General features: G+C 39.0%; 2 protein-coding genes across 2 annotated transcripts; one reads left to right on the top strand and one right to left on the bottom strand.

Moving 5' to 3' along the window:
* Window positions 1-8,348: 8,348 nt before the first annotated feature.
* On the bottom strand, window positions 8,349-9,371 carry LOC108068285 (uncharacterized). The gene has a single exon (XM_017157750.3). The coding sequence runs from the start codon at window positions 9,278-9,280 to the stop codon at window positions 8,603-8,605; it is 678 nt and encodes a 225-aa protein (XP_017013239.3). The 5' UTR covers window positions 9,281-9,371; the 3' UTR covers window positions 8,349-8,602.
* Window positions 9,372-9,703: 332 nt separating this feature from the next.
* LOC108068282 (uncharacterized) lies at window positions 9,704-10,530 on the top strand. Its single transcript, XM_017157747.3, has one exon. The coding sequence runs from the start codon at window positions 9,808-9,810 to the stop codon at window positions 10,417-10,419; it is 612 nt and encodes a 203-aa protein (XP_017013236.2). The 5' UTR covers window positions 9,704-9,807; the 3' UTR covers window positions 10,420-10,530.
* The last annotated feature ends 3,807 nt before the right edge of the window (window positions 10,531-14,337 follow it).

Here is a 14,337-nt window from a genome sequence, read left to right on the forward strand (position 1 = left end):
GCATTTGTTTTGTGGAGATCGTTTTAAACAGAAAGAAGTGGAAAATATTGTATAAACAAAGAAAAAAAAGTAACCATAACAGTCGAGAACACAAAAATGCATTGAACAGTTATTGTTGTTGCCCACAGTTTAAAAGAAAAACCCGGAAAAGTCGCCAGCGGGGGCGGCAGACAGAAAAGTTATATCAAAGTTAAAGGGGAGGAGCAGGAGCAGTATACAGAAATGATGATACAATCCAATCAAACCTACCAACCAACCAACCAACCAACAACCGCAAGCAACAAGAAGAACTACAACTACTTAGCTAAATTTGTTAATTTATAAAAATAACGAACTAAGCGTCGCAGCAGAAAGCCAGGGAGCAGAAATGATGGATGGATGGACTCATGGATTATGACGTGATGTGTGTATGGGCGGATGGGGCTGACAAAGGACTAAACGGGACGAAAGGACGAACGCCAGGACGAGCAGCATGAGCAGCAGCAGCAGCAGACGACCCACGACCGACAAAGCAGGAAGATTACGATGAAGCAGCAGGAGCAGCAGCAAAAAAGTAGCAGCAGTATGTGGCAGGAGCAGAAGGAAAAGCCAAGGCGATCGGGGAAGCGCGGGGCGGGCCAGCGATTCATACAAAAACAAAAAATATAAAAAAGAAAATAAGGAAATACAAAAAGTTTAATATTACTGATTAAAATTAAATAAAAAAAGCGAATAAAATTATTAAAAAACAAACAAAAAAAGCAAAGAAAACCGATTAAAAAAAATTCATTATCAATTAAGTTCATATGTAACTTTAATAATAATAAAAGAAAAACAAACAACCAAACAAACAAGCCCAACTGCAGACGAAGAGAAGGATGTAAGAGAGTGCTCTTAAGGGAAAGAGGATTTATTTCAAGCCAAGGGAGAAAGTCCTTGAAGAGAATGGAAAGCGTCCGAAGCGCTTTTCCGAGCTGGCAATGCCGTATCCTTTTGGCCTGCGGCTCCTTTGGTAGTATGTATGCTAGCCTGGCCAAGATAACACGATGCCAGAACGACAAGCGGAAGTCGAGCCTCAAACGGGCCACCTAATTGAGACCACAAAAGGAGGCGTGATGGGAATGGGGGAGGAGGTGATATATGGATGGATGGCACGGGGCAGATATGTAGGAGGGAGAAGGTCGTGGAGTCACCCAATGATGCCCAAGTCAAAATCTAAATCAGAGCCGGGCAGCTTTTGATTCCCAGCGAAAGCGAAAGCAGAAATCTTGCCAACTTTGTATAATTTTTTGCATATTTTAGGCGCCCACATGAACTGGCAAAAGTCGTGTACAGTGGTCGCTCGGTTTAGCTTAGCTTTTATGTCTTGGTGTTGTCTTAACGTTTACGATTTGGTTTACAAGTTGTTAATAGGATTTTGTAATTGATTCACCGTTTATAAGAATTTGATTATAGTTTAAAATTTTGTTCTAATTTTCTAATTAGGAAATTTTTTAATTCTGCCTTTTCAAATATCTAAATTTAGTCTTGCGTATTATTTTGTATTTTAATTTATTATTATACATTTTAAGTGGAAAAACAATTTCGTCGTTAATAAAAAATATTTTTTTTAGTCCCAGAAAAAGGTTCCTTAAATAAGTTTAAAGATAAGGATTTTTAAATGAAATTGCTTATGTTTAAAATAAAGGAACCATAGTAAAAAATAAAGAAAACTGTATTTTTATGATATGCGGATAATTCGTACATCAGCAGATTGTACTGTAACCATATGAGCTTTGGTGTGGATGCAAATTCAAATTTGAGAACATCCTGGGGACCCTCAAGTGCCCAAGAACTTGCCGAACACACAGCCATACCCGTACACCTACCGAGACTTGTCATCTATCATGCCCCAACAAACCCGAAACCAGAACAGGAGCTCCACAGGATGCAGGGGGGAGGTAATTGTCGCCCTGGCTGCTGTGGAGAGGTTTTTGGGGTGGGGGCGGGATTTTCGGAATGGAATGGGGCAGGGGGGGGCCTGGAGCAGATTGTATTTGTCGTGCAGGCAGCGACGTCGACAGCGACTGCGGCGTATGCGACATGGAAAATCCATTATCACGAAGTGAATTTTTACTGAAAAATTTACATACCCTCTCCGGCGCCTCGCCGCACCACCCCCCGCAGTCTCATATAAATGTGGAAATAAATCCTGAGTGCGTGTTCAAGGGGGCGAAAGGGGCGTGGCGGGTAGGGATGCTCGGTATGAATATAACCCACAGAAATACAACTCTATTTGATGGCCTGTTATTAAGTAAAGGAATGCCACAGAAAAGTTGCCCAGCAAGATGAATCCTAGGTAGATTTTGTATTTAATTAAAGGCATAAATTCAAAACGATGAAGGAGACCCATTTGGGCTGCCTCCTTTTCACACTCTGAAAATATATTTCATATTTTTTAGGACTAACATAAATGATTTGTGTGAACTGTCGCCTAGTTTTGAAGTAATATTGTAGGATAAATAGTTTTGCTCTTTAATGTTTTGATGCCATTTATTTTAAAATTTAACTTTAACTCTTTTCCTATATCTTGTGTAAAATTTGTATTTGTTAAGTTGTACGTCAAATAAATTTGGTTAATCCACCGATTTTTTAAGTGTACTCTGACTCTTGCTTACAGATTATGGCCGAAAATGTTTGGATCATAAAACAAAAGTAAGTGAATCGGTATGATGGATACGGTTAAGGATACGGTCGGGATGCGATAGAGGGATGGGCTGTGGGGAGGGGATGCAGTCACTGTAGGTAGCCTAAATATTAAAAATTTAAATGAACTGCTCACTTTTTACGATTTTGTCCTTAGTTTACGACTGGTTTTTCCGAGGGATAGAAAGAGAGAGGGCGTGCCTAAACAAACGTTTTTGTATTTTTATCGTTTGTGTGTGGGTGGTTTATTTGGGGGTAATTTCGGGGCTAGTGTGCGTGGGGTGGGGGTGTATCTTTTACGATGCAAATTTGTTGCCATAAAATTGAAGAGTGTAGCCAAAAGTGAAGCGCTTTGCCTAAATAAACTTTGCAGACTACAATGATGATGATGAGTTGCCATTCCCGCTCCGGTTGATGATGATGATGCCTCTGTGAGTTTTTGGGACTGGATGCTCCGATTTCTACAGCCACGTGCTGGCTCTGGGAAAAGGTTGAAAGGTCAGGCCTGCAACTCACACGTTCCTGGGTAAAATTGGGAGGCGGGTGGGTGGTTGGATGGTTTCCCAGAGATTCGAAGGCGAGATTGCCTCTTTTTTCGTGGCAGGGGGTGGCGAAAAATCAACGAAAATCGATTGCCGCTAAATACCCAAAAAGTTAGGGGAGCTGAGGAGTTAACGTAACGTTGTTAACTCAACTCAGCCCCAACTTGGCCATATACAAAAAGTTTTCCCTGCTCTCCAGCTTGTTCTTCTTTTTCATCGCTTTTATTGTTGTTTTTGCTGCCGTTCCCTTCGGCTGATAAATCCCCAACGATTTGCGTCTCAGACTCAGCCAGTTTTTCTGTATATATTTAAATTTTTAGACTTTTTTTGCATTCGGCACTTGGAGCGTGTTGAAAGGGTATATAACAATTGTGGAGAATTCTATTTGGACTGAGTTCTGCAAGGGCGAAAATATTTGGGATGCCAAATTTAACAAGTGGCACTTAATAAAAGCTTTTAAAGATTTACTTGTGTCCATTATCGAAGGGTATGGCTTGGTATTTAATATTTATTTTTTTTTTTTTTATTTTAGATGTTTTAAGACCCTATTTTTGAAAAATATATTAAATCTGCTGTCAAAAAAACTACATTATTAATTTTCAAGTTGAGTATTTAAAACCTTAAAGGTGATTCTTAATTTCATTTAATTAAAATGATACAAAGTAAGCACAGACAAATTTAAACTATTAACAACTGTCATATAATAGAAGTAAGTCTATTGATCAATTAAATATTGAACTTTATGTACCCCTAGTTTTTGCCTCAGTTCTAATTCCCAATGGGCTGTTGGCAAGGTATCCAAGGTATCTCTAGTATGAGCCCAGCTACTACTTAGCAACTAATCTAACTTAAACTGAAACTTATTGCACTGTCCGATTAGATAAGATAATTAATGTGAGACTTTAGACAACAAGCAGATAACCGAGCTGTTTTTGTGAGGGTCAATGGGCATGGAATATTAAATTAGTAATTAGCTCAGCAGCGTCAGCAACAACAACCAGATGTTGTCACAGCCTGCCTGCCTCCCACTTTCCACCGACCCCCTTCCGCCTCGCTTTCCCACTCGGAAAACTTTTTCTTTCCCTCACCGAGATGAGACCTTAGTTTGCTCTTTTGCTTTTACTTTTGTTTCGTTTCCGTTTTCACCTGCAGGAATTACTCAAATTTATCTACGTGTGTTGTAGGTTTTAGGGCATTTCGCTAGTCACTCTATGGCCATCTCCCTTCCTCTACCCCTCCCCTTATCTACTGGTACAGTGAAGCCTGGATAGCTAAATGATACAAATATTTTCAAGCTTCTTAGTTGTTTTTTTTTAGTAATAAACTATATTACTCATTTTTTAGAAATACTTTTTTTTTCAGAAATATTCTGTATTGCTCATACGCAGTGTTGCCAGTTTAAATATAATTTAATGATGTTTCCTTGGTTTCTTTTTTAATTAGAATGCTAATGAAAAGTCTATAAGAAGATAAAAATTATTTTGAAATTTATATAAGTAGTTTTAAAAACTTGGTGGTTTTTTTTTAGTATTTCTCATAATAAAAGTTTTAAATAAAATAAACATTTCGCCAAGATTGTATAGTTGTCTTGAAAATGTAAATAAATTAACGAAATCAGGGTGATTTAGTATGATTCCTACACTTTCCTCGCAGAATACATACTGGAAAACGCTTTTACTTAGTTTATTTTTATAAGGTAGCACTGTGTTTGAATTGTATTTTTGTTTCTACTTTGTCGCTTATTGTTGATTTTTTTTGTGTTCTGGCCTTTTTGCTGCGGGCATTGACTGACTTCCTTCCTGGCTGCCAGGACGAAAGGCGGGGGCGGGGGTGGGGAAACGGGGTGGAGGAGCTGGAGAAGAAGAAGATGAAATCTCCTGCTTTTGGAGCCTGGTTCCTCGTCTTCTCGGTTGCGTGTTTCGCTTTTGTACGTTTTCTATTGCTGCTTCCTTCCGATATTCCTCCTACTTTCCCTCCCTCCCCCCTACAACTGCCTTCCGTGTTGTATTTGTATTTTTCTTTTTCCAACATTTTTTCCTCTGTTTTTCGGTTTCTGCTTTTCTTTTGGACATTTTTTTTCTTTATTTCCCAGTGAATTTGGTTGTCTCGCACGTGAGCCGCATAATGAAATTTGCCACTCCCTATTGTCTCTGTGTGTGTGACGATTTTCCCCGCTGTGTGTGTGTGTTGGCCCAGCTGCTTAGCCTAATCTGATGTCGCCTTAAAGAGATGTCATTGCTACCGCCCCCCACCTTATATCTCCCACTTCTCCAGCCTCCACCTCCCCCCAAAATGATGCTCTCGACTTAATGCAAAGGAATCTCGGCCTGAATTGGCCTTGGTTTTCCGTCTTGGTCCTGTTTGTCGGCTTATTTGCATGTGCTTCGCCCGAAAGGTGACAACACCAAATGTTCAATGTGCCAAAAAACAAGCTCCCATCATCGACATTACCCAACAAACAGGCACAAAAACTACATTAGATAAAATTGTGCTTGAGACTTTGGGATACCTAGTAGGTATTACCTAGTAAATAAAAGGAAATTAAAATTGATTTTCAAAAAGAAATACTAAAAAAATCTTTAAAAACTTTGTACAAAAAAAAGTTTTCTTAAAAGCTTATAGGAAGTGCTTGATTTTTACCTGTTTTACTGTATTTATTTTAAAGTCAGCTCAACAAATTGTAAGAAGTTTTAAATTAAATTGTTAATGCAATAATTTTGTTATAGTGTTTTAATAGTTTTGGTTGTTTAATTTATGAGTTGATTTTTATTAGTTATTTTTAGGCTTTTTTAAAATGAAAGAATAATATATTTAATAGAAAACTCTTTGAACTGGATACTTATAGTCCCATTTCTTTTTTTTCGTACTTACTATAGATTCTATAGTATAGAACACACCCTGGAATTTTGGAACTAGGAGGTATAAAAGCACACTCTCATACAGCACAGACAGCTTGAGGTCTTAGCTGGACCAATGTCTGACCCCTCCCCCAGTCATCCTCTCTTTTTACCACCCCACCCCAACCTATAGCTTCACACTTTTTGGCTGCGCTGTGCTTTCAAGTGGAAAATTACTTTCGCAGCTTTATGATGCGGAAATTATCATGGCGAATTTGCCTTACAAGGAATGCCAGCGAGTCGAGTCCGCAGCTCCTGGGCTCCGTGCTCCCTGTTCCGAGCTCCCAGTTCCGAGTTCCGACCGTCGGAGTCCACCATCCCGTACATCTGCATATGTAGCACTGCTATCTGTGAGCCCGATCAAGGCGCCAGCCACGCCCACCGACCCAGCGCCCGTCGCATAATGAAACGAGCTTTTGCTTTTGCTTTCGACTTTGGCGACACCGTTGACAACTTGTGGTGCTCCTCATCCGCGGCTCATCCTCCAGGACACTGAGAAATAATTGTGTTTAATAAAGTAAGAAAAATAACTTTATAAAGTAATCCTAAAAAGGAATACGAGAAAAATATTACAGAAATCTATTTTTCCCTACGTACACTTATGCAGCTGTGTTCTTCATCAATTTAAGTAATCTCAAGATTTTGAAAACTATAAGAACCAAAAGTTTTAAACTGAATACTGAATCTGAAAGATACCTGTGTCAGAAACATTTCCAATGACAACGTTTTTTTGGTGGAATATATTTGTATCCCTTATATCCTAGACATTTGCATATCCATTATCATTTTTTGGAGAGAGAGAGAGTTCTACAGAGTTCTTATTAGTTTTCTTTTAAAATTTTAAAATTTGTACTACTTTTTTTCTGCACTTATTTCGCACAGCTTAGTTTTTTCCCAGTGCACTCTTCTCGCAATCCAGCGAGCAGCTGCTGACTGGCTCCATTTCCATTTGAATTAGCATAAAACGAGGCGGCTTACGTCTGTCTATTGGGGCCGGGGGTGGGGGAGGTGTGGCAAGGGGGTGAATCCGAATCGGAATCAAAGCCAAAAATGGAATGGGGGGATATGGGGATGTGGATGGTGGTCCTGTAGCAGAGATATCATCTGTTGCTGCTGCCGTGGAGCTGTAGCTTCTGTTCTGCAGCTTCGTTATCTTTTTAACTTGCTGGCTGTCGTTTATTTAACTGATAATGATTTGATGGCAGTTGGCTAAGCTTCCAACAAAGCCCGTTCCCCAGCTCATCCCACTTTCATTTCCATTTCCATTCCCATACCCATTTCCCATTTCCACGCCCATTCCTCGCCATTTACTGAGGTCAATTACACGCTTTCGATTAAATTTACCACGGATGCTCGATGTATTTGTTGTTGTGTTTGGTGTTGACAGGGAACAGCTGGAAGATCCTGCCACAGCATCTCTATCGCTGTCCCGCTTCCACGTCCAAGTATCCTTGGCATGTAAGTGTGTGTGCCTGAGTGTGTGTGTGTGAGTGGCACAAATAAAGTTGAATTATTATTTTTCTTTATGCTTCTAGGAGGCGGGGGCTGTGGTTGGGGGCGTGGTGCGTGCCTGGAATGCTCAAGTGTTGCCAAGTTGCATATTCGCTTCGTTATCCCATCGGGCTAACACACACACATACAGGCATAAGCTTTAAAGAGGGGATTACTGAAATACCATATTGGATATTTAACACGGTGAATTCTTCAGGACATTCTTGAATATATTTAGTCCTTATAAAACGCATGCCAGCAGGTTAAATATGCTTTATAACAATACATTTAAAAATGTTCTAGAATTCTAGTTTCTTTTTTTTTCGACCTATTCTTATTTTGTTTAATCACTAATTATAAAATGTGAGATATACCATTTGCACTAATATTGTGCTTGGAATCCAGAGCAATTTTTGTTATCATAACAATTTTATACCACCAAAATATAGTTTTTTCTTTTTAGCACTTTTAAAACACAGGCAATTAATGCATGAAATTGTAAAATTGTATATCCTTATAACCTTAAATGTATTTTCTTTCATATTTATGTGTGAAATTTTAAATGATTTTCTCGCTTTTCCTTTTATGGTGCCTAAGGCTTTCAAATTTTGCGAGTATTTCGTTAAATTTTATAGCTCCACCACGTGTGCTTTCCGGATAATAATCATGCGTGTGTTTAGTTAACATTAAAGTACGTGAAATTCGCTTTCGTTTTCTTTTGTTTTGTACAGAACGTAAAGGTTTATTACCGTAAAGAGTAAACAAATTTTGCAAAAACATTTAACATATACAAAGACATGTATACCTATTTAAGACAAAATGTAAAGCACGCCTAATTGAATGACTCTGGGTAAATAAGCGCAGGTGAGCCTTTAAACTTATACCATTTAATTACTTTAAACAAGAGTTAGGTGAATTTAAGTTAGTTATTTGGATAGTATGTATTGAAAAAATTATAAACATTTAGTTGGGTTCTAGGTCGCAGTTATAAAACACTTGGAAATCCTTTTAAGTCAACATAATACGTAGGTAATCGATCATTTGGTCGTATATTTCGTTCTCCAGAGCAACAAAGACCGCATCGAAGTCGCAATTCAGCTCTATGCACATCAGGGGTTCCTCGGACATCGACTTCAAGAAGCTGATAGTGGGTGTGATCTTCAAGGCGCCCAAAAGGCTCAGGGCCTTATCCTTGGAACTGGCGTATCCTTCTGAACGAATGACTGTAAAAGCAGCTTCCTTCAGGGCAGGATAGAAGTTTTGAAAGTATTTATGGCGATCGCAGAGGCGCCGACCCGAATTATTTAAGCTTCCGGATATTGCGAGCTCCCTGTAGGTTTTGAACTTCTTCCTGCGCTCCGACTCCAATCCGTCGTCCACTTTGGTACCTTCTTCCTTGATTTGACCCGGTCGCAACTCATCCATGTCGTCAGAGATTGCGGCCAGCATTTCAACGGCGGCCCTCTGTATGGCAAGACTTATCTTTTTCGACTCTCCAAAGCGAACTATGGAAGCGACGGAGCAGCAGGCCACGAATTCTGGGGCTTCAGGAGTTCCACGGTGCTCCACAATTTCAATGGTGGGCAGTGGCATCTCCTGGCGGACGCAGTAGTCCCGCAGCTCCTTCAGCATGTCGCGATCCAGATGAGCCGGTTCTTCAGTCACATCCATTGTTTTGGGGGTCATAATGAAATCTGCGTAAATTATCCGAAAGTAAATTATCACAAAGTTTGAGGTGCAGAATATTTTTGACACTGTCAAATTCTTTCTATCGGCAAAAAATAAATCAAGCGGTAGTTTAATAAGCAACCCTATTTACCTCTCTGAAAATAAACCATTCCCTGATGAGGCTCAGTAAATATTTTAGTATTGGAAAAAAAATTACTCTTTTAAACACGGTAATTTAATAGTATTTTTATTCTTTTATTTCCAAATGGAAGATCTTATATTTACTATTAATATTTAATAGAAGAATAATATGGTTAGCCGCAATAGACCCATAGACCTAAATTAAGTCATAAAATAATAGTATATTGATTGAGAACCCATTTTTTAAGAGGTGGGTTAACCTTTCGGAACACTATGGCACGTCATTTGAATCCCTGAGTAAGCTTTACCTTAACACTCATTTCCATAGCGTCTAGATCATAAACAGGTATCCAAATTGGAAAGTTGGCCAGCAGCCTTCGACTGCTCCTCCTCCTCCGGTTGCGATGAGCGAACCGCTGTCGGGTCCCTGGCTGCGATTTTTGTACAATGGCATTTTGCTGAGCACGGCGGTGTTTTCAGGCCGTAAAATGCAGCCGGAGAAGCACCCCTTCGCCCTGGTTGCCTGCGTGGTGGTGGGATTCTCGGCGGTCTTCGGATTGCTCCGAGTGATCTTCGCCAGCGGCCAGCCGGAGGAGTGCCGAAAGCTGAGGGACGTAACGCACGGTGTCCTGGAACTGGTGCCCCTGCCGCTGGCCAATATGGATCTCTACATGCAGTCCACCGGCCTGAGTCCCATTGCTTTGGGCCATGCCTTCTTCGTGCTTCCCCTGGTCTGCGATTTGGGTTGCTGCCTGGCGAAAAATAGACGAGATTGTGCCTTCAGTGATAGCTTGCGGAATCTTACGGTTCTGGGCAATATTGTATCCCTCGGATTTCTGGCCTATGTGGAGCGGAACTTCCTCTATCTGCGGATGATGCTGGTCATGATTGTGGTCAAGTATGGAGTTGTTCTGGTGGACAGCATCAAGGAGGATGCCGGGGAGGATCTGCAGGTGTGCGGCACAGCTCTCTTTTTGCACCTGCTCGGCAAGGCCGTGGATTCTTCCGCCTCCTGATCCTTGGTTTAACCCCTAACCGCTTTCCGCTTCAAGGGTTTCCTTGTCCCGCTTAATTTTCCATGAATTCACTTTTGACCCGTATTAAATTTCACTTCAGCCGCTTTTCAATTGCTGTGTTCATGTTTGCTCATGTTTTTGTAATTGCTCAGGCACCTTGAGCTTCTTACACTAAAAAAGGGCGCTGTAAAACAGAATAAGGGTTAATTATGCAAGAGAAATTAATTTAACACAATTATTAAAATTTAAAAAAAATATAAAATAAAAAACAACAGCTTTTAGTTCATAGTTTTCTAATTGGTTTTCTTTAGTTTTTAGTTATTCTTTTTTTCTCACTCCTGTAAATTATATTCAATTTAATTTTTTACAGATTTCTCAAATTGAATACTTAATAATTGTAATTTTACTTAAGTTCTTAAATGTAAATAAAATCAAATCACAGTCCAATAAGTTAAAAATAAATAACATAAATAGTGGTACCACAAATTCTTCGAGTGCACAAGGGGAGTTGACTTCTATGGCTTCTTCCCTGGTGTGTCACCCACACATTATAATGATATATCGGCGATTACCAATGCGCAATAAGTGCCTCCAGTCAGTCGCTCAAAGCAGCCGCTGATTCATCGCTCGAAATCGTTCAAATGCTTCTGCCAATGGTTTCTGTCTTTCAGCGGGGGGCTTATCAATTGATTTGGGCTGGATAACAAGGCAATCGTACTCTTTCGATGCGGTATCTGTCGTTAAGTACTTGTGGCGGGTACCTTAACGCGCACTTTTCCTTGGCTGAAAAGGTTGACTGAAGCTGAATGAAGAGTTTTCCCGGATGGGCAAGTATCAACAATGATTGAAAAAAATGTATTAATGGCAGGGTAATTTAATAAGGATAAAGCATAATTATTTTAACTCGTTTTTTTTTACTTCGTTTCGATAAATATTTAATAACATTAATAAAAATAATGATTTATTTAAAAGTTTCAAAAAGAAAAATTAAAAAAGTTATGCAGTTTTAATATGAGTAAATTTATTTGTTTACTAATGCAGCCATATTGTGCCTAATGCCACATGCGTAATTAAAATGTCAACGGGTTTTGTCAAATTTTATTAAATCAAAATCTATTAAAAATAAACTCAAAACATCCTGTTGTTAGACAACTGGTAAATTAAAAAAAAATTGGGTTTCAATTATAAAATCCATTTTCCACTTATGATAAACTCCGAGTGGGGAACCGGTGATGACATTTATCAATAATTCGCCGCGTGTGCTTCCATTTTTCCAACACTGCGTTGCTTTCGATGTTGTCACTTTTATTATTTGTTGCTCGCTTGTCACCAATATATTTTATGTATTTTCGCGCTGCTGTCAAATGACAAACTCTAATTGCAAGTGGGACGGATTTTAATGAGTGTATGCACAAACATATAAGCCGGTACAGTGTCTGACAAAAATATATGACAAGAACTATAAACCTATAAGGGTGGGAAAAGTGATCATATGATGGTTAGCTGTAAAATAAGTTATAAATATTACATATTATTAAATCATCACAAATGCTGTGCTAGGATAATAATAATAAATAAATAAAATAAGTAAAAATAGGATCAAGTTAAGGTTCATAATAATATTTTTTGGACTTTTTAAATCAGTTAAAGATAAGATTAAACTGATTTTGGAATCGCTGTATTATATGAATGTATATAATTTTTTTTTACTCCCCAACTATGACTCTTTTCCGCTTTCCTCCCACTAAAACGCCCCTCGTGATTCCAGGGCAGCGTTTTGCTTTATTCAACTTGACAAGTGAAGTGAGTGTGAATATTTTTTTAGGTCACAACAACAGCAGCAACAAGAACAGGACCAGAACTCCATCAGGAAACTCCAACTCCGATTCCTGGACTCTGGAAACTCTTGCTACCTGGCGAAATAAATAAACCGTGAGGGGAAAAAAAAGCGGAAAAAGAGAGAAAAACACACAGGAAAAATACAAGAAATGGTTCGAATCCTTTTCCATCCTGTTCGGAATTGGGTTGAAGGGACGGCGCGGGGGCCGGTGGACGGTGGGAAATTGCAGTCAACATTTATTTCCGCAGTATGATGGAAAAATTCGAAAATAATTTGCGAGCCATAATTAAAAGGCGACAGCAGAAAAACTCGGGGAAAATATGGGGAAAAGTTGGAGCAAAAAGTAGTAAAAGGTGATGGACTAGAGGGTGTGGTGGGCGGGGTACTTATGTGATATAGGGGAGGAGCTAGTGCAAAAAGAAAGTCAGTCCCTCAATGTGCTCAATCCGCTGGGGTCATAAACAATTCCAGCATAGACGAGTTTTCGATTTTCGCCTCAATTGGCAACATATGGTGAACAGACTCCCTGAGAGCAAGCCAAAGGATCCCGCAGTTACCCATTCCTATGATTTTATTTCAACACCTAAAGAAAAACAGAGCGATAAGTATGGAAATTAGCTTTGAATTAAGAGTAGAAATTATATTTAGTGACTTTTGTAAAAGAGTAAATAAGTAAAATAAATAGAACAGTAATGTGTAGTAAGTTCTCGTATCTTAAAATCCGATTTCTTTTATAGATTTATATGTTTAGGGGTTTGACTGTCCGTTGATCCTCCAGTTTTTTTTAAAGAGTATTTTTCTTAATTATTATTATTATAGATTATTATTCCTGTTTTGTGGAATATTTATTGAAAGGACAATTTTATAAATAACAACTTGTTAAGTTACCTGCGGAAGAAATTTATAGAGTATTTGCGATATAACATTTGTTACCGTTTTTATAGTGTAGATTGTGGGCGGGGCATCATTTGCATTTGTGACTGCGAATTGCGAATGCGAAAATTTAAAGTTTTCCCGATAAGAGGGTTGTAAAAGTACAAAAAGCGGCGAGCAGCAGCGGAACGGGAAGCGATGGAGTTGCTGCTGCAAAAAATGGCGACGTTTGCGAGGAAAGCGACATGAAAAGGGCGGCAGACAAAAGACGAAGACGCAGGCAGCAAACAAGAAAAATCGCTGCCGGCTCCTTGGAGGGGGAAAATTGGGCGGGGGTGATGGGAAAAGTGAAGGATGTAAATGGGGGGAGGGGGCAGAACTTTACTTATACGAGTTTTTCGCATTGTAGAACGCGCGGCATTTGCCAGAAGGTGCCAACACATTTTATTGTTGTACCCTAGGAAATGAGGGTAGTTTGAAAGTTTTGGAACAATAACTCTATTTGAACTCTCAGTTTTTTGTGCAATCGAAGGTGATTTAAAATTATTTTAATACCTACAACAATTTTATCAGAACTTCAAGTAAAATTTCTTTCACTGCTAAATGCTATCTAAATTTATGAATTAAAAAAGAAATTATATTGTTTATTAAATATTTATTTCCATTAAATTTGTATGTTTTTCAGTGAAGTTAAAATACCCACATTTTTCAAGACCTTTTTAAAAAAGACTTAAGCTAAAAGCGAATGAATGAAATTCTAGACGAGCTTTAGTTAAATTCATTTTTATTTATCTCTGTTAAGGGTTCTTCAATCAACTACAAAGGACTCCAGTATTTATTGAGGAGAGTGCAAACACATTTTCTTGACTTTTCCACATACTTACCCCACAAAATGTTGCTTTATTCAACCTTTCCCCCTTTAAGCAGGGTATACAAACTTCACTTCTGCAAAGTCCTGCTCTCCTTTTCGTGTTTTATTGTTCGACAATTCGCCGCCCCGCACGTTTCCATCATCTGTTTTTGGGGGTAAAACGCGGGGGTGCCACGTTTAGATCTACGACACACATTGGATGGGTGTATCGCACATGTCTCTATCTATAAAACGTCAACTTTATTTGCCCAACAACTGAGGCAAACAAGGTTCCAGCCAAAAGCCAGAATACGTACCATATATACCATACCATGGAGACCATATAGACCGGTTC

The sequence above is a fragment of the Drosophila takahashii genome, chromosome 2L (genome assembly GCF_030179915.1).
Source record: "Drosophila takahashii strain IR98-3 E-12201 chromosome 2L, DtakHiC1v2, whole genome shotgun sequence".
Lineage (NCBI taxonomy): Eukaryota > Metazoa > Arthropoda > Insecta > Diptera > Drosophilidae > Drosophila > Drosophila takahashii.